General features: G+C 45.0%; 1 protein-coding gene across 3 annotated transcripts in view; it reads left to right on the top strand.

Moving 5' to 3' along the window:
• fbln2 (fibulin 2) overlaps positions 1 to 19641 on the top strand; it is a 122583-nt gene that overhangs the window by 68680 nt on the left and 34262 nt on the right. For all 3 annotated transcript variants that reach the window (XM_079242902.1, XM_079242900.1, XM_079242901.1), the window contains exons 3-8: positions 2552 to 2672; positions 5754 to 5883; positions 6489 to 6675; positions 13650 to 13859; positions 17662 to 17790; positions 19250 to 19351. In XM_079242902.1, the coding sequence (XP_079099028.1) occupies positions 2552 to 2672; positions 5754 to 5883; positions 6489 to 6675; positions 13650 to 13859; positions 17662 to 17790; positions 19250 to 19351 (879 nt within the window). The remainder of the gene's footprint in view (positions 1 to 2551; positions 2673 to 5753; positions 5884 to 6488; positions 6676 to 13649; positions 13860 to 17661; positions 17791 to 19249; positions 19352 to 19641) is intronic.

Raw genomic sequence — 19641 nt, 5'->3', positions numbered from 1 at the left:
GGAACGGGAGATTCTCATGGTGATGTAGTGGAACGGGAGATTCTCATGGTGATGAGGTGGAACGGGAGATTCTCATCATGATGAGGTGGAACGGGAGATTCTCATCATGATGAGGTAGAACGGGAGATTCTCATCATAATGAGGTGGAACGGGAGATTCTCATCATGATGAGGTGGAACGGGAGATTCTCATCATGATGAGGTGGAACGGGAGATTCTCATCATGATGTGGTGGAACGGGAGATTCTCATCATGATGTGGTGGAACGGGAGATTCTCATCATGATGAGGTGGAACGGGAGATTCTCATCATGATGAGGTGGAACGGGAGATTCTCATCATGATGAGGTGGAACGGGAGATTCTCATCATGATGAGGTGGAACGGGAGATTCTCATCATGATGTGGTGGAACGGGAGATTCTCATCATGATGAGGTGGAACGGGAGATTCTCATCATGATGAGGTGGAACGGGAGATTCTCATCATGATGAAGTGGAACGGGAGATTCTCATCATGATGAGGTGGAACAGGAGATTCTCATGGTGATGAGGTGGAACGGGAGATTGTCATCATGATGTGGTGGAACGGGAGATTCTCATGGTGATGTAGTGGAACGGGAGATTCTCATGGTGATGTGGTGGAACGGGAGATTGTCATCATGATGTGGTGGAACGGGAGATTCTCATCATGATGAAGTGGAACGGGAGATTCTCATGGTGATGTAGTGGAACGGGAGATTCTCATGGTGATGAGGTGGAACGGGAGATTCTCATGGTGATGTAGTGGAATGGGAGATACTCATGGTGATGAGGTGGAACGGGAGATTCTCATCATGATGAGGTGGAACGGGAGATTCTCATCATGATGAGGTAGAACGGGAGATTCTCATCATGATGAGGTGGAACGGGAGATTCTCATCATGATGAGGTGGAACGGGAGATTCTCATCATGATGAGGTGGAACGGGAGATTCTCATCATGATGAGGTGGAACGGGAGATTCTCATCATGATGTGGTGGAACGGGAGATTCTCATCATGATGAGGTGGAACGGGAGATTCTCATCATGATGAGGTGGAACGGGAGATTCTCATCATGATGAAGTGGAACGGGAGATTCTCATCATGATGAGGTGGAACGGGAGATTCTCATCATGATGAGGTGGAACGGGAGATTCTCATCATGATGAGGTGGAACGGGAGATTCTCATGGTGATGAGGTGGAACGGGAGATTCTCATGGTGATGAGGTGGAACGGGAGATTCTCATCATGATGAAGTGGATCGGGAGATTCTCATGGTGATGAGGTGTAACGGGAGATTCTCATCATGATGAGGTGGAACGGGAGATTCTCATCATGATGAGGTGGAACGGGAGATTCTCATCGTGATGAGGTGGAACGGGAGATTCTCATGGTGATGAGGTGGAACGGGAGATTCTCATCATGATGAGGTGGAACGGGAGATTCTCATGGTGATGAGGTGGAACGGGAGATTCTCATCATGATGAGGTGGAACGTGAGATTCTCATCATGATGAGGTGGAACGGGAGATTCTCATCATGATGTGGTGGAGCGGGAGATTCTCATCATGATGAGGTGGAACGGGAGATTCTCATCATGATGAGGTAGAACGGGAGATTCTCATCATGATGTGGTGGAACGGGAGATTCTCATCATGATGTGGTGGAACGGGAGATTCTCATCATGATGAGGTGGAACGGGAGATTCTCATCATGAGATCCATGAAGGTGGACCTGATGAAGAGGACGGGGAGCAGATTTATTCAGTTCTGGTTACCTAATGGGCTCCTGGACTCGTTTTATTAATTATAAGTGATGTTGATGGTTTTCTTCGGAATAAATTCTGCAGGAATTATTTCTCTAAACTTCCTCAGTGTCTAAACATCTAAATGATGATGATAATGCAGATACGCCTCCAGCTCCAACCTCCAGGACTTCACAAGCAGCTCTCCGAGTCAGGAGATGAAAAACTACCTCTGCTCATCGCAGATAAAACCTCCGTTCCTGTCTCTAAGCTTTGTGTCTGAAACATCCTTTTCCAGTCAGAGACACTTTCTCAAACATGGATTCTTGGTTTAATTTGATGAGGGAGCCTGGACAGGTTCCTGAGGGAACCTCTGTACAGTCAGACTTCACTCCTCACTGAGGCACTAAGTTATCAGCCCTCACTGGAGGGTTTGCATTTTCAATTTGTACGAGATCAGTGTTGAAAATAAACTCACCAGACCGTCTCACATGTGTTGAAGTTTCTTCAGGAAGATGATGAATTCAGATTTAACCCCAACACAACAAGCAGGCCAGTGAAAGGCAGCAGTAAACACACCCATCCAAGGTTAAAAGGACATGAGGGCAGAACATTTCCTTCCAGAAGAAACTGGCTGGTTTTGCTCAGACCTGGGTAGAAAAGAGACCACTGTTTCCTGCAGTTCTCTGCTTTGGAGAAATGTTGCCTCTGTCTGCTCAGCAGATTTACTGCTGTAAATCCATCCGCAGTGTGTGTTGACGTGTGCATACCTGCATGTCTTTGGCTGCAGATCCAGGTGTGTCAGCTAGAGACCTGCTGCAGGACTGCTGTGCTGCCGGCCAGAAATGGGCCAGTGAAAACCTCCACTGCAAGCACATGCCCGAGCTGAGAGACAAACGCTCCGTCTGCAGGTGAGTCGCGTATTCAGCTGGAGTCAAAACTTCATGTGTGATGGTCTGATATCTGATATTTATCAACTCATTTGATAATTGATCCTGATATTTTGCCCGACACACCTGATGGCAAATGTAATGTAGTTTTGTCTGTTGTGGAATTAAAATTCATTCTGCAGACTGTTTGTCATGTTGACCAATGTTTAAAATCAGCTGAATGATGACGTGATATTGACTTCTCTTGCAAAATAAGTTAAATATTTCAGCATGCATCATGTAAAACATGTCAGTCTGAATGATGACAGATGTTAAGCATGGTTAGCATCCCTTAACGGCATTGGTGAAAGTTACTAATGACCTTCTTATGGCCTCAGACAAAGGACTTGTGTCCGTACTTATCCTGCTTGATCTTAGTGCTGCATTTGATACAGTCGATCATAACATTCTGTTACAGAGACTAGAACAGGGGGTTGGAATTACAGGTACAGCGTTAAGCTGGTTTAAATCATATTTATCTGATAGACTTCAGTTCGTTCATGTAAATGACAAGTCCTCCTCCCAAACTACAGTAAGGCATGGAGTTCCTCAAGGTTCTGTACTTGGACCAATACTCTTCACGCTATATATGCTCCCTTTAGGCAAAATTATTAGACAACATGGAATAAACTTTCATTGTTATGCAGATGATACTCAGATATACTTATCCTTTAAACCAGATGAAACAAATCAGCCCAATAGGCTACAAAATTGTCTCATAGACATAAAGACTTGGATGTCTAGAAATTTTCTCCTCTTAAACTCAGATAAGACTGAAGTAATTCTCGTTGGATCTGAAAAACTCAGAGCTAAATTTTCCGGTTTTGTAATGAACCTGGATGGCATTACTTTAGCTTCCAGTGCTACAGTGAGAAACCTTGGAGTAATATTTGACCCTGACCTGTCCTTTGGTCCACATATTAAGCAGGTTACTAAAACAGCCTTCTTTCATTTACGTAATATAGCCAAAATTAGGGACATTCTGTCTCAGAGTGATGCAGAAAAACTGGTTCACGCTTTTGTTACTTCGAGACTAGATTACTGTAACTCTCTATTACTGGGCTGTCCTAAATATGCCCTGAAAAGCCTTCAGCTGATCCAGAATTCTGCAGCCAGAGTCCTGACCAGAACCAGCATGAGAGATCATATTTCTCCAGTTTTAGCCTCTCTTCATTGGCTGCCTGTTGAATCTAGAATAGAATTTAAAATCCTTCTCCTTACATATAAAGCCCTCCATAACCAGGCACCACTATATATCAAAGACCTCATTGTTCCTTATATACCAAGCAGAGTACTTCGTTCACAGACTGCAGGCTTACTTGTGGTTCCTAGAGTCTCAAAGAGCCGAGCAGGAGGCAGAGCCTTTGGTTATCAGGCCCCTCTCTTATGGAATAAGCTCCCAGTTAGTGTTAGGGAAGCAGACACCCTCCCCACCTTTAAGACTAGGCTGAAGACTTATCTTTTTGATAAGTCCTATAGCTAGGGATGGTTAGCATCCCTTAGTTATGCTGCTATAGGTTTAGACTGCTGAGGGACATTTCCTGATACACTGAGCTTCTTTCTTTTTCTCTTTATCTCTCTCTTTTACCCCCCCCCCCCCCCCCCCCCCCCCCCCCCCCCAATAACAGTGTTGCATCATTAACATGTATGTCTCCTGTCTCAGCAGGTCTCCCTGGCTGGGAGTAGCAGTTCCTGTTGTCTGTTGTCTTTCTGTCCTCTTCCCCCCACACAGCAGAGGCAGATGGCTGCCTGTCCTGAGCCAGGTTCTGCCGGAGGTTTCCTTCCTGTTAAAAGGGAGTTTTTTCCTTCCCACTGTCGCCAGTGTGCTTGCTCAGGATGGGAGATTGAGTTGGACTCAACTCAATCTGTTGGTTTCCTTATATAGGCTGTTATGAATTGGCTTTCATTATGTTTTCCCCTCTGTCTGTAAAGCGTCTTGAGATGGCATTGCCGTGATTTGACGCTATATAAATAAAGTTGAATTGAATTGAATATTTTCTAGGTAAACAAGTCAGATATTTGCATCCCATCCTTCTTAGAACAGATGTGGATGATGTTCTCTGACTGTTATCAGTTATTTATATCAGTGGAACGATCGATGTGTCATATTGAAAGTAATATCGCTAATTAAAGTGTATTTTACCAACATGTCAAACACACATGGTTGAAATATTCACCTTCTTTTCTGAATGGGTGAAACCTAAAACACTGTTTACACTTTCTCATGATTTCTGTGTGATTTACAGAGAAAGTAGGGAAAAAAATTCAGCTGCTGACTCGTAAAATCCAGATAGTTAACTGAAGATGGCTACTCCGACGAAAAAACAAAACCCAAATAAAATAAACAGAAAACAGTTTTTAATGCAGGGTAGGCACAGATGGCTCTATGGGTGGACACCGCCCCCCCAACGCCCACCCATGCCGCCGGGGATGACCTTTCTGAAAGCGAAAGCAGTCGGCGTGCAGTACAGTAGCTGCGATCACTTCAGCTAGTGTAGTGTAGTGTAGCAAAGTTAGCTTGAGTCAGAGGTCAAGTTTACTCCACGATGCAGGACAAAACCTGAGAGCTGATTGGTTGACATCTCGAAGCTAACCAATTGTGTTTTAGCTTACGGTTAGGAACGCCCACCTCATTAGCATAAACAGAGGGAATAACATGCAGAGTGGGGAAAATATATGTGTGCATTTAGAAAAGGGGAAATGTGGAGAGGTAAAAATAAATATTTGAATAAATAAAGGTGGAAATAAAAATTAATAGTTGTGTAAATTAATAATGAACAGAAGAAAAATAAATAAATGTGAAAATAAAAAAAACCAAGTGCTTGTTGGTGAAAAACAGACAAATAAATGGATAAACTAATCAAAAATGTAAACATTTATATTTATATATCAAAGTATTTATTTTCTCACATTATCATTTATTTATTTACTTATTTCTTTACTTATTTATTTATTCTTTGTTATGACAGGTTTGTCCCTCCATATGCTAAACCCTCTCAGAAGTTTGACTAAACTGTTTAAATCCCGGTTTTCCCGCTTTGTGCTGACATGTTTGTGTTTCAGGGTGGCGTGGAAGCAGTGCTGCCTGAGCGCCGTGAAGGAGAACCGCTGTGAATCAGGCGTGGTTTCGGCCCGAGCCGGACACGCGTGTGAAGCTGATGAGGTTCACCCGTGCACAGATGACTCCCACCAGGTACAAGCCATGAAAAACTGATGAGAGAAACAAAAGGAGGGACATGAGATCAGACGTGATGACAAACACGTTTTCAGATCAAGTTCTTTATAAATAAATCATGAAGCAGTGAAAGTTCCCCCTCAGAGGAACGTAAGATTGGTTACGTTCTGGTTGCAGATGAAAGTGGAGAAGATGAGGTTTTTTTTTCTGCCTGTAGCGCTGGAACATCCCCGTTCTGATCCGGGGCAGATTTCTGATCCAGCAGCGAGGTTTGTTTATGTTTACTGGCAAACAGGTTGACATGAGCTGTGAGTGCTTCCACATGGAAACGGCTCAGACGACGTCCCCCGCTCCTGTAAGAGGAAACTTTCTGGTCTGGCCCCCCAGCCATATGTCCCTGCGTAGAGCCAAGTCATCGTGCCAAGTCCTTCACTTCGCGCGTTTCAGAAGAAAAAGGTTTTCTTTGTAAGACATGTGGTTCAACTTACAGCAGGAGGAAGCGGCCAAGTCTGCCCTCATGTCTGAAAGTGGGAGCCGTGCAGGGAGGTGGTGTCAGAGACGCGAGGAGCGCCTCGTCAGGGAGCGTCTCTAACACCACCCTCCCCGGCTGTGTGGACCTGCAGGTGTGCTGCAGCTGCTGCGCCCTCGGCTTATGGATGCGAAGCGAAGGACAGGACTGCCAGGCCTCCCAGCACCTGAACTACCCATGCAGCCACATCTTCCTGACCTGCTGCGAGGAGGAGGACGATCCAGATCAGCTTCCACTGAGGAGGAAGGAGAAACCCCGACCCACTGCTCCGCCTAGAAGAGGTATCTGCTGCACCTGGGGCTCCTCACCTCCCTGCATGTTATTAACCCTGTTGGTTCAGTTTGAGGCTCCATTCACACTGCAGCCAAAACTTACTCAATCTGACTTTTCTGCTCACATGTCAGCCATCTTTTATCTTATTATTTCAGTCTGAACAGCACAGATCCGAGCCAGGCTACTCTCATATGCTAATAGATCAGATCCACATCAGTATAAACATCAGAAGTCTGAGACAGGTTCCGTTCTCTGCGTCCACAAACATACAGAGGATGAAGATCAGCTGTCTTCCTTCTTTCCATCATCAGTTGGTCATTATTGTGTCACCTCCGACTGAATGAAATTAGTACACAAACACAGGTCGCATTCATGTTTACAAGTAGACGCATCTTCCTCCGTGCATGCGTGCCTCCTCAGGGCTGTGTACAGTTGTCACTGATCTACGTGATGAATGAATGAAAGTGAATAACCAAGCCAAAGAAAAAAATTACTGCAGGAAATCGGATGAGCATTCAGATCTGCAGTTGGATCGTAGTGTTAAGTCTTTACTGATAAAACCTTTTCAAATACAAGGTTAATTTATGTATCATGTATGTGAACCTGTGCAAACAATAAGAGCAACATGCTCTTCTGCACATGGAATAAAATGTGACTCGTCGGATTATTAGAATTATAAACATAAAAGTCATCATTGGAATTTTACTGCAGCAAAACAAAAAGAAAAAACAAAGCCGCTTATCCGGGGTCCGGTCGCGGGGGCAGCAGCCTAAGCAGGGAAACCCAGACTTCCCTCTCCCCAGCCACATTTGCCAACTCTGCAGGGGGATCCCAAGGCGTTCCCAGGCCAGCCGAGAGATATAATCCCTCCAGCGTGTCCTGGGTCTTCTCTGGGGTCTCCTCCCAGAGGGACGTGCCTGGAACACCTCACCAGGGCGAGGTGAGCTTCTGACTCAGCTCCTTCTTCACCACGACAGACCGGCGCAGAGTCCGCATTACTGCAGACGCCGCACCGATCCATCTGTCGATCTCACGCTCCAGCCTTCCCTCACTCGTGAACAAGACCCCGAGATATATAAACTCCTCCACTTGAGGCAGGACCTGACTCCCAGAGAGGGCAATCCACTCTATTCCTGCTATTTCAATTTTTAAATAAATTTATTTTTATTTTTATTTAATAAACACCTTAAAATTTATTCCAGACACACCAGATTTTTTTTTATTGCATATGGAGTTTGGTGCAGTCTTGAATGCTTGGTTTCTAGAAGGTGCTTGATGTAAATAGGTAGCTAATTTGTAGCTAACAGTTAGCTAATTTGTAGCTAACAGTTAGCTAAGTGGTAGCTAAGTGGTAGCTAACAGTTAGCTAAGTGGTAGCTAACAGTTAGCTAAGTGGTAGCTAACAGTTAGCTAAGTGGTAGCTAACAGTTAGCTAAGTGGTAGCTAAGTGGTAGCTAACAGTTAGCTAAGCGGTAGCAAAGTGGTAGCTAACAGGTAACTTAGTAGTAGCAAACAGGTAGCTAAGTAGTAGCTAACAAGTAGCTAAGTGGTAGCTAACAGTTAGCTAAGCGGTAGCTAAGTGGTAGCGAACAGATAGCTAAGTGGTAGCTAACAGTTAGCTAAGCGGTAGCTAAGAGGTAACTAGGTGGTAGCTAACAAGTAAATAAGTAGGAGCAAACAGGTAGCTAAGCGGTAACTAACAGGTAGTTAAGCAGTAAGCACCAAACTTAATGAATCTACATTTTTCCAATAGGGGGTTTTAAATATTTCTCCATAACTGTTGCTACAGACTAGCAGCTGGTTGAGTAGTTTGTTTCAGTTATGGGCATTGGCAAATCTACCTCCTAAGAAGGTAGTTCTGTGACCATGAAAAGTTTGTCGGTGAAGACAGAACCCTGCATCATACATGCATCTGTGTTGAAGTGTGCCATTTGCTCTGGTTTTAAATTTTATCCAAATTTTTTTTAAGAAAGTGGTAAAATTAAGTTTTTACGGTAGTCCAGGTAGTAAACTTACAACAAGGATGGTCTGCGGTCCTACGGTCATGACTGTGTATTAGATTTTTGGAAGCTAAAATCACCATCCCCAGATGAAGTTTGCGTGTTTGTCATTGAATAACTTGGTTCATTCATTTATTCATTTTCCTAACTGCTTAATCTAATTCAGGGTTGCGGGAAAGCTGGAGCCTATCCCAGTAGTCTTTTGGGCGAACGGCAGGGTACACCCTGGATAGCTCTCCAGTCCATCGCAGGGCCACACCGAATAACTTGGTGTGATATAAAATGTTGGATGAATTAACAGGCAAAGTGTTCAGACACGAAGCTATGAGCCAGAAACGGAGGTTTTATCTGGGATGAGCGGAGGTAGTTTTCATCTCTTAACTCAGAGCTGCTTTTAAAATCCTGGATGGAGCTGGAATTTGATCTGGATCATCACTGAAGAAGATTCTAAAAATAATTCCTTTTTCAGTTTCCTGGATGATTTATTCAGTGGAAAACCATCAGCATCAGTTATCTGTCATGAAACGAGTCCGGGAGCCAATCAAGTGTCCAGAACTGAATAAATCTACTTCCCATCCTCTTCATCAAGACCACCTTCTGATAACAAGTCGGACATCCTTCTTACTTATTAGTGTCTTTGATTGAACATAGTGGAAACATTCCTCAGAGATATTCTATATATCACATGAAGCGTCACACAGTTGCTGAGAATCTCCCGTTCCACCACATCCCAAAGCTGCTCTGCTGGATGTAGATCAGGTGACTGTGGAGGCCATTGGAGGACAGTGAACTCATCGTCATGGTGGAGATGATGTGAGCTTTGTGACAGGGTGCATCATCCTGCTGGAAGTTTCCATCAGAAGATGCTACACTGTGCTCAGAAAGGGATGGACATGGTCAGCAGCAGGACTGGTTTAACCATGTCATGTTGGTACAAAATGGGACAGGAAAAGGAATAGATCCATGTTGTCATGATGTTTCCAGCAGATTCTGATCCTACCATGTGAATGTGGAGCTGAACTGGAGACTCATCAGACCAGCAACGTTTCTCCATCTTCTATTGTCCAGTTCTGGTGAGTCTGTGTGAATTGTAGCCTCAGTTTCCTGTTCTTACTGACAGGAGGGAACCCGCTGTGGTCTTCTGCTGGTTCTGGTCCAGACAGCTGCTGCTCTTCTTCAGACCTTCTCTGGAAACACTGGAGATGGTTGTGTGTGAAAATCCCAGTAAACACTCAGACCAGCAACCTTAAATCTCCTTTCTTCTTCATCCTGATGCTCAGTTTGAAGAGCGCCTCATCGGTGAGCGTCTCTAACACCACCTTCCCTGGCTGTGTGCTGCAGCTGCTCGGCTTGTGGATCCAAAGCGAAGCGACCGGACTGCCAGGTCTCCCAACAGCTGAACTACCTGTGTAGCCAAGTCGTCTTCACCATGTCAAGATGTCTACTTTCTGTCATGTGATTGGCTGGTTGGATGCCGGTGTAAAGAGGAAGTTGAAGAGGTGGAGGTGTTTGAGTAAAAAACAACAGAAGGTTTTCAAACAGAACTGAAACTTTGGTAAAATGATTGAGATTATTTTCCTTCTGTTTCCTCCTGAAAGCTTTCGGTCCCACAGAAGCTGGACAGATCTCTGCAGAGATGAGGAACAGACTGAGCTGGAGGCATCAATATTTGGCCCACACTGAGGCTCATATTGCAGGTGGAGAATGGGCTGATGTTCCTAAAGACAGATGCTCTGTCCTGATTGGCCTGGAGTCACATTACCATTTAGAGTAATGTGAAATGATGTATGTGAGCGAAGACGAAGCAGAAACAGATGGCTGCTCAGGCTGTTGTCGCTCCACTGTTGCCAGCAAACGTTTCCTGGTCTCTGAGCCATCACACCCCTCACACTGATGACGTCTGCATCAGTGGCTTTTCACACAGCTTGGATTCAACCAAAAACATCCAATTGACCAGTTTTTTCTCATTTGAAAAAACGACATTCAAAATTTATTCATTCAAAATTTGAATGAATAAAAATAGTTTAATTTTCCTCAGAAGGAAGTTATAATGTTGGGACATGAGCTGAAATATCTGATATTTATTTTTAAATGAGAAAAAAAAAAGAGAGAGAGAAAATAAAAATTTATTTAATTTTATTAACCTAATTATCAGAAAACACAAACTTCGATGTAACATTTCAGAACTTAGATGGTTAGAGATTCCTGCAGAAGGGATGTTGTGGAAATGACGGATCTGAGTCACAACTGCATCGGTGGTCCTTCCCAAGAGAGTGGTTCGCCTCGCTGGGGGGACTACACTGGTGGTCCCTGACAAGGACCCCGGCTTGGACCACAGTGTAACAAGTAGTCTGTCCCATTAGAGGCAGCTGCATCCATCCATCATTCAACTCTTCATCCATCCATCCATCCATCCATCATTCAACTCTTCATCCATCCATCCATCCATCCATCATTCAACTCTTCATCCATCCATCCATCCATCCATCATTCAACTCTTCATCCATCCATCCATCCATCCATCATTCAACTCTTCATCCATCCATCCATCCATCCATCATTCAACTCTTCATCCATCCATCCATCCATCCATCATTCAACTCTTCATCCATCCATCCATCCATCCATCATTCAACTCTTCATCCATCCATCCATCCATCCATCATTCAACTCTTCATCCATCCATCCATCCATCCATCATTCAACTCTTCATCCATCCATCCATCCATCTATCATTCAACTCTTCATCCATCCATCCATCCATCATTCAACTCTTCATCCATCCATCCATCCATCATTCAACTCTTCATCCATCCATCCATCCATCATTCAACTCTTCATCCATCCATCCATCCATCATTCAACTCTTCATCCATCCATCCATCCATCCATCCATCCATCATTCAACTCTTCATCCATCCATCCATCCATCCATCCATCATTCAACTCTTCATCCATCCATCCATCATTCAACTCTTCATCCATCCATCCATCATTCAACTCTTCATCCATCCATCCATCCATCCATCATTCAACTCTTCATCCATCCATCCATCCATCCATCCATCATTCAACTCTTCATCCATCCATCCATCCATCCATCATTCAACTCTTCATCCATCCATCCATCCATCCATCATTCAACTCTTCATCCATCCATCCATCCATCATTCAACTCTTCATCCATCCATCCATCCATCATTCAACTCTTCATCCATCCATCCATCCATCCATCATTCAACTCTTCATCCATCCATCCATCCATCATTCAACTCTTCATCCATCCATCCATCCATCCATTATTCAACTCTTCATCCATCCATCCATCCATCCATTATTCAACTCTTCATCCATCCATCCATCCATCCATCATTCAACTCTTCATCCATCCATCCATCCATCCATCATTCAACTCTTCATCCATCCATCCATCCATCCATCCATCCATCCATCCTTCAACTCTTCATCCATCCATCCATCCATCCATCATTCACCTCTTCATCCATCCATCCATCCATCCATCATCCATCCATTTTCTTAACCACTTATTCCGTTTGAGAAGCTGGAGCCTATCTCAGCAATCATCAAGTAAGAGGCAGGTAGACCTGGACAGGTGACCAGTCCATCGCAGGACAGCGCAAAGAGACAAACAACCACTCACACCCAGTCAATATTGACTAACTAATTAACATAACATGCATGTTTTTGTATGGTGGGAGGAAGTCAGAGTACCCGGAGAGAAGCCACACATACCAGGGTGAACATGCAAACTCCACAGGGACAGGCCACCATCTAGTTATTGTAATGTTTGTCTGGTGGTCGGACTAAATATGCAAACAGAACATTCAGTTCATCATAGAGAAGCATAAGATTAACCACAAAACAACTCATTTATTTAATATTTTCATACATTTGTTCAGTTTGACCTGAATTCTTCCAGAGCAGACTCAGAGCCTGTCAGAAGGGTGTTATTAGTCAGGCTAGAGGTGAGGTCAGCCTTCCTGCTGCTTCAGCCTGTTATTTCATTCACAACATCAGAGAAATTCTGCTAAATCCTCTTTAACAGGCTGCACTGCAACCACAGACTGCAGCTCATTTCCTCCGACTTTAAACAGGAAATTTCACTGATGTCATTCTGAAGTGGGAGTTAATTAGGCTGCTGAAAGCTGGCACAGGTTTAGCAGCTGCACAAACTCCAAGTCTCTTACACACAAGCGTGTTTTATGGAAGAATATTCAGATGAGATGCCCTCGAATTATTTCCATGGGAATATTTTCACTCTTATGACTTACAGCCTTTTAATAATGATTAAAAAAAGACCTAATTACGCTGCGCCACTGAATTAAAACCAGGTAAGTGCCTGGACAAAGTGTATTTTGTCCAGCTAAAGCAGAATGCAGAAGGTTTCTTACCTGACGTTTAACTTCTGTTTATCTGAGAAAAAGAAGTTTGCTTTGCTAAATAAAGAGAAGATATCTGTTCTCTTGGTGGACAGTGCTGATTACAAACACACATTAAAAACTTCAGGCTCGGTCTGGCCCCCCAGATTCAGGCTCACGGGAAGCTGAAGTACATCCCGGCAATTAAACAACATTCAGTACATCTAAACTCAGTAAATTTATGTTCATTTATAAAACACAAATTTACATCATTTCAAGACCCACAAAACAGAGACATTCAATGCAATTAATTAAATTTAGGGAGATTTAATCCAAATCAGCTCAATTTATTTTAGCTGCAGGTGAGGGTGTGTAACGTGAGCGTGCACGGCCTGCAGGTGAGGGTGGAGCGTGCAATGTGAGCGTGCACGGCCTGCAGGTGAGGGTGGAGCGTGCAACGTGAGCGTGCACGGCCTGCAGGTGAGGGTGGAGCGTGCAACGTGAGCGTGCACGGCCTGCAGGTGAGGGTGGAGCCTGGAAGGTGGTTTTCTGACATGAGTGTGTTGCTTCTGGGATATTTCAGGTCTCTCTCATTATTTTAAGTCTCAGACAGAGAGCTGCAGAGGGAGGGGCTCTCCATCCGAGCTCCAGGCGAAGCTGTCAACGCCGTGGAGGAGCAGCAGGATGTGGACGAGTGCGAGCTTGACCGTGGCAAGCTGTGCCAGCACACATGCAGCAACATCTGGGGTTCGTACCGCTGTGGCTGCCACCGCGGCTACATCCTGCAGGACGATGGACACTCCTGTGCACCAGGTACCAGCTCATCTCAGATTAAACAACGTTTTTCATGACATGATACATGCTAATCTTTGCCTTCACCATCAGTCTCATGCTTCTGAGCTGATCTCAGAAGAGCCTTTAACACCCGACAGAAATGTTGGAGATTCTCTTTTCATTCATCTGGACGGTGCAGCTTCATGAGCGTCAACAGAGACCAATAAACAGCGTTTCTAACAATCCCGATGGCCACTGCCAGAGAGCGAGGGGGCTGCCGCTGTGTCATGTGACACAGATGCAGCTCCGGTCCCGGCTCAAACCAAGTTGCTGATGTTGCTGAACACATTTCAACTCTGCTGCTAATCAGCAGGAACTGGATCCATCTGCTGCTGGTCCCAGTAGAGGCTGCTAATTCCAGTCAGACCCTGAGAAGAGGTGGAGTTTAGGTCTGCGCCCAGCGGTGAAGTATTGCCTGGTCGCGCCGCAGGCTGATGAAGGACGCCGTTATCAGAAGAAGGAACGGCGGCCTCAGTCTTCCATTGGTCGGTGAACACAGCATGCACAGCGGAAAAGGTCCTGTTGTCATCTCCAACTCGTTCTTTCACCTTCCTCCATTCCCAGTAGGTGACTGGAACATTCAGTGACGCTTGTTTCCTAGACAAAGCCGCTGCTCTACTCGCTCACTGCCTCTCGTCTTCCTTCATCAAACAGAGAATCCTTCATGTGGGAACTAATAACTCAGTTCTTCAGCAGTCAGAACAGAGTCAACATCTTTAAGTTTTCCGACACTACAACAAGGATATTTTTACCTCTGGGCCTTGCTCACCGTGAGTCTCAGTGCTGCTCGCCTCAGCAGGTTAACCAGTCTAAACACCTGGTCTCAGTCAGCGTGTTGAGTCCACTGCATGGACTTTACTGACGATTGTCCTTTTTGGATTGGTTTTAGCAGCGATGGTATCCATCCCAACAAAACTGGCAGCTAAATGTTGCAGAATGTTGTGTAGACCTGCGTATAAGTTTCCATCCTGCACTCAGACACCTCCTCCTGTCACCGACCAGATGATTGGAAACTCACCACACAACCAATGTCATTCCTGCTGTCATGTCTGCCGGACATCCGTCAACATCAGAGGCTGCGTTGCAACCATTTCCCCTGTTGTCCAGTATCAGTAATTCCTGACTCGTCTCTGGTTCAGGTCCTCTGAGACTGCTGTCAGGAAACCCGATCTCGACCCTGATGACATGGTCCATTTCCATCCCATCTCTAATCTGCCTCTAATCAGCATGTTGTCTTCTCCCAGCTCCAAACCCATGTCCTCTCCTGCAACCTTTCAGTTTCTGTCTGGATCCTATACAGAATATACAAACTGCCCTCCGTATGACATCTGGACATCTGTCCTTCTTCTTTCCCTCTTTCTGCTGCAGCATTCGACACAATTAACCCTTCCATCTTTCCCTTCCACCTGGAGTCCTCTCCAGCTTTAGCCTGGATCCTGGAGGCATGGATGCTTTAAATCAGGGGTGTCCAGCTCCAGTCTTTAAGGGCCACACTCCTGCAGGTTTGAATGTATCCCTGCTCCAACACACCTGACTTATATTTATCATTCATAGTGCAGAATTTATCAGTCTTTGGATCCATTTAATGGAAGCCACGTGTGTGGAACAGGAATACGTGGAAAACCTGCAGGACTTTGGACATTTCTGGTTTCAATCTTTCATCATCCATCCATCCATCTTTTGCAACTTATCTGGGGTTGGGTCGCAGCCTAAGCAGGGATACCCAGACTTCCCTCTCCCCAGCCACATTTGCCAACTCTGCGGGGGGGATCCCGAGGCGTTCCCAGGTCAGCCAAGAGATATAATCCCTCCAGCGTGTCCTGGGTCTTCCCCGGGGTCTCCTACCAGAGGGACGTGCCTGGAACACCTCACCAGGGAGGCCCAGGAGGCATCCTGACCAGATGCCCGAGCCACCTCAACTGGTTCCTCTTGATGCGGAGGAGCAGCGGCTCTACTCTGATCTCCTCCCGGATGACCGAGCTCCTCACCCTATCTCTAAGGGAGAGCCCGGCCACCCTGCGGAGGAAACTCATTTCAGCCGCCTGTATACGAGGTCTGGTTCTTTCGGTCACGACCCACAGCTCATGACCATAGGTGAGGGTAGGAACGTAGATCGACTGGTAAATGGAGAGCTTCGCCTTCTGGCTCAGCTCCTTCTTCACCACGACAGACCGGCGCAGAGTCCGCATTACTGCAGACGCCGCACCGATCCATCTGTCCAGCTTTTTCTCTGGAACTCACTCTGCGAACACACCTGCAATCGCTACCTGACAAAAACTCGCCAAACATTTATTTTCAGAGACATGTTTAACCCCTGAACCAGTGGGGCCCACCCTGGGGCGCAGCCAACATGATGACACAGTCTTGTGTAAATATGTGGGTTTCATGTCCCAGAAGAGGTTTCAGCACCTTTGGATAATAAAACAAATACAGTTAATATATTTTATTATTTTATCAGAAACATTTTTATGATTAAATATTATAATTATTATTATTATTATTATTATTATTATTATTATTATTATTCATTGCGCCTGTCCGTGATGCGCATATGTACAGAAATATGAAAAATCTAACAGATTATACAAGATTTTATATGAAAAAATACATAAAAACGGCCCGATGGCTAAAGGGTTAATCATTTTAATCATCTTAAATAATTCTATGTACGGAGGTGTCCTGAGAATTACTAACATTGTGATGTTACTTGGGTTTTACTGTTGTTTAAAACTGTTTTATTGTGTTTTACCTGTTGTCCTGATAGTATTTTCTTTTAAACCAAAGATGTTTATTAATATCTTTGGTATGAATACTTTTAACTTGATTTTAATTTTGTTCAGCACTTTGTCAACAGAGGTTGTGTTAAATGTGCTACATAATATTTGAATAGAATTGAATTGAATGTTTGTCAGGCATATTTCCTGTTTGCCTGCTTTGAAGCGTCTTTAAGTGTCCTGAAAAAGCTCTATAAATAAAACATATTATTTCTGATTAAACTAGAAGCCTTCAGACAACACAGACTTCCACTAAGACATCCTAATTCATCGTTGCCAGTAATTGTTCATCTTATTTTTTATTTAAAAACTGGAAAAATTGTCTCCATCTCCTCTTAGGAAAGAATTCCTGCATCCAGATGGTGATCTGGATCCGTCCCAAAATGGAATCAGTTGGGTTTTTTTTCTTCTTTTTTTGGGTCAATCTCTGTGATTTCCTGAAATCTGGATCCAAATGCATCCAGAACTTTCTGACTTACGATGACATGATCCCAGATGGAAAGTCCTGATGATGAGGATTCTGCAGATGTTGCTGTTTACTGTGATTACTGAGAATAATGGTGAAAGTAAATGTTGTAACGGTCCCTTTTCTGAGCCAGGAAGCAGGTTCAGCATGTTTTCTTCTGTTTTTATCAGCTATTTATTTGTCTTACAGGAACTTTTCAGTCTAAAGAAAAAGCTAAACGCTAAAAGAATTTTCTCTCAGTCTGCGCAGTGACGTTTTATTCATATCTCATCTAGAGTTGTTTTATTTTATGGTCCTCTTTTGTGAGGAAACCTCCCTGACAGGAAATGAGACGTCTACAGAGCTGACTTTACCTCCACCAGCAGAGGCAGGAACGTTACCATCGTCATCACCGCCTCAGTGGAAGATAATTAGCTGATCTGTAAAAAGTTTAATGACAAACATCCATCACTGCTCACATTAATGCTGCTTCACCTCAGTAACTTCCTGTTTGATCGTCAGATAGCCTTCATCATCCTTTCTGTCCGTCATTATCGTGCAGTAAGCCCAGAGGAGGACAACCGGGTCAGAGCCGTCAACGGTCCTGCTGTGGGTCCAGTACAAACCAGTACCACCACCACCACAGCCAGTGGAACCACCAGCAGCCCTGTCCACCTGGATCCCTGCACAGGTAATGCAGACAGCACCAACACGGAGACAAACCAGCAGAAGCAGAGGATGGAGTGACTCCTCTCTGAGCCGGCCTACAGGGATTCCTTCATGTAATAAACATGACAGAAAACACATCCAGCTGTTCTGCGCCACTCGCTGATTTTCATGTTGCATATCTGGAAGTCAGCTTTTTGTAGTTGGGTGGATTTATGTCGCCAGTGTCCTCATGTGATCCCAGCTTAACAAGATGGTTGTCTGGATGTTGGCCCAACTGGTGCAGCTGGTGCTGGATGGTAACCATTTGTCTGAAACTGGAATCAGACTGTCAGCCATTTATCTTTTGTGCTGCTTATTCCAATGAAAGCATGACTGCGTAGCAGCCTCTCGCCCAGTGATTGGTGGGATAGGCTCCAGCCTCCTGCGACCCTCAATCGGACCAAGCAGTTCGAAAAATGAATGAATGAATAAATTACCATGGCAATCTTTTTTATGGGATCAGCGTAAAGTAAATGTAAATGTTCACGTCAGAAATAAAACTCCGTACAGCAATTTGATAAGTTTAGTTTTTTTAAACCGAGGTTGATTTTTAAAATTTTTGCATCCGACAGAATGGACCAATCAGAAAAGGCGTGTGGACTGATAGATCACCGGTTGTGAGCTGTGCAGGCGTCACTTTCGCTGCTATTTCATTCACACTTTGCATCATCATGGAACATCTTTATCATTTCTTCTCTGCTTCTTAAAGCAAGCAGCTAACTGCTGAAGCAGATCCTCAGACTGTCCTACGGGTTAGTCCTAAAGTCTGTCCTGAAGCGGCCGTGGTCCAGCTTCAGATCCTGGATTAAATGATGAAACTCCCCAAGTTCTCTTCTCTTTTCTAGAACAGGATGAACCTAAGGCCTCTTTTTGTCTTTTATTTTGCAGCATCAGCACACTGTTGTTGTGTGAGTGGTGGGGGCCGGGGCCCCTGTAGAGCCCTATGTATAGCAACGCCCCTGTTTCTAAATGTGATGTGAGCGGTGGGGGCCGGGGCACCTGTAGAGCCCTAAGTCTAGCAACACCCCTGTTATCTGACGCGTGTAGTGGGGGCCGGGGCCCCTGTAGAGCCCTAAGTCTAGCAACACCCCTGTTATCTGACGTGTGTAGTGGGGGCCGGGGCCCCTGTAGAGCCCTAAGTCTAGCAACGCTCCTGTTATCTGACGTGTGTAGTGGGGGCCGGGGCCCCTGTAGAGCCCTAAGTCTAGCAACGCCCCTGCTGGTGAAAGACTGGGCGAAACTTCTTGTCTTTCTGCGACAGAATTATCGACCTGTTAAATGGAAAGAATAGATTTTTTGGAGATAATCAGGTTTCTGTCAGTAAACACAGAGGAAGCAAAGCAGGACCCAAGTCGATGATGATGATGATGATGCTGATGAGAGTTTCTGCTGTGTTCTCGCAGTGTGAGGTGTGGAGGTGATACGATGCTCATCTCTTCCAGGAAACGGCGCCTGCAGTCAGCAGTGTCGTCCAGCGGCGGGCCGAGCTCATTGTTCCTGTTTCCCAGGGTTCTTGCTGCTGGCAGATGGACGTACTTGTGAAGGTAGGCGCCACCTCCTCCCCTCACATTCCCATAAGCTTTTCATTAAAATCATGTCTTTCCATAATAAGCAGTCATGGATCAGGTTAGCATGAATGCAACAAGCTGCTACAGACTGACGCGATGGCAGATCCACACACTTGTTAAATCCAGTGACAAGCAGGAACAAGCTGGCGTTGTGATCCTAAACAATGGCCTGACCGACCGGCTTCCTGCTGCCTGGTGGTGCAGATGCAGCCCTGCTTTCCCAGAACACGACTCGAACACAACCAATTATTCTGTGGCAGCATCAG

The sequence above is a fragment of the Telmatherina bonti genome, assembly GCF_933228915.1.
Source record: "Telmatherina bonti genome assembly, chromosome: 6".
Lineage (NCBI taxonomy): Eukaryota > Metazoa > Chordata > Actinopteri > Atheriniformes > Telmatherinidae > Telmatherina > Telmatherina bonti.
This window is presented reverse-complemented; position numbering and strand designations above follow the sequence as displayed.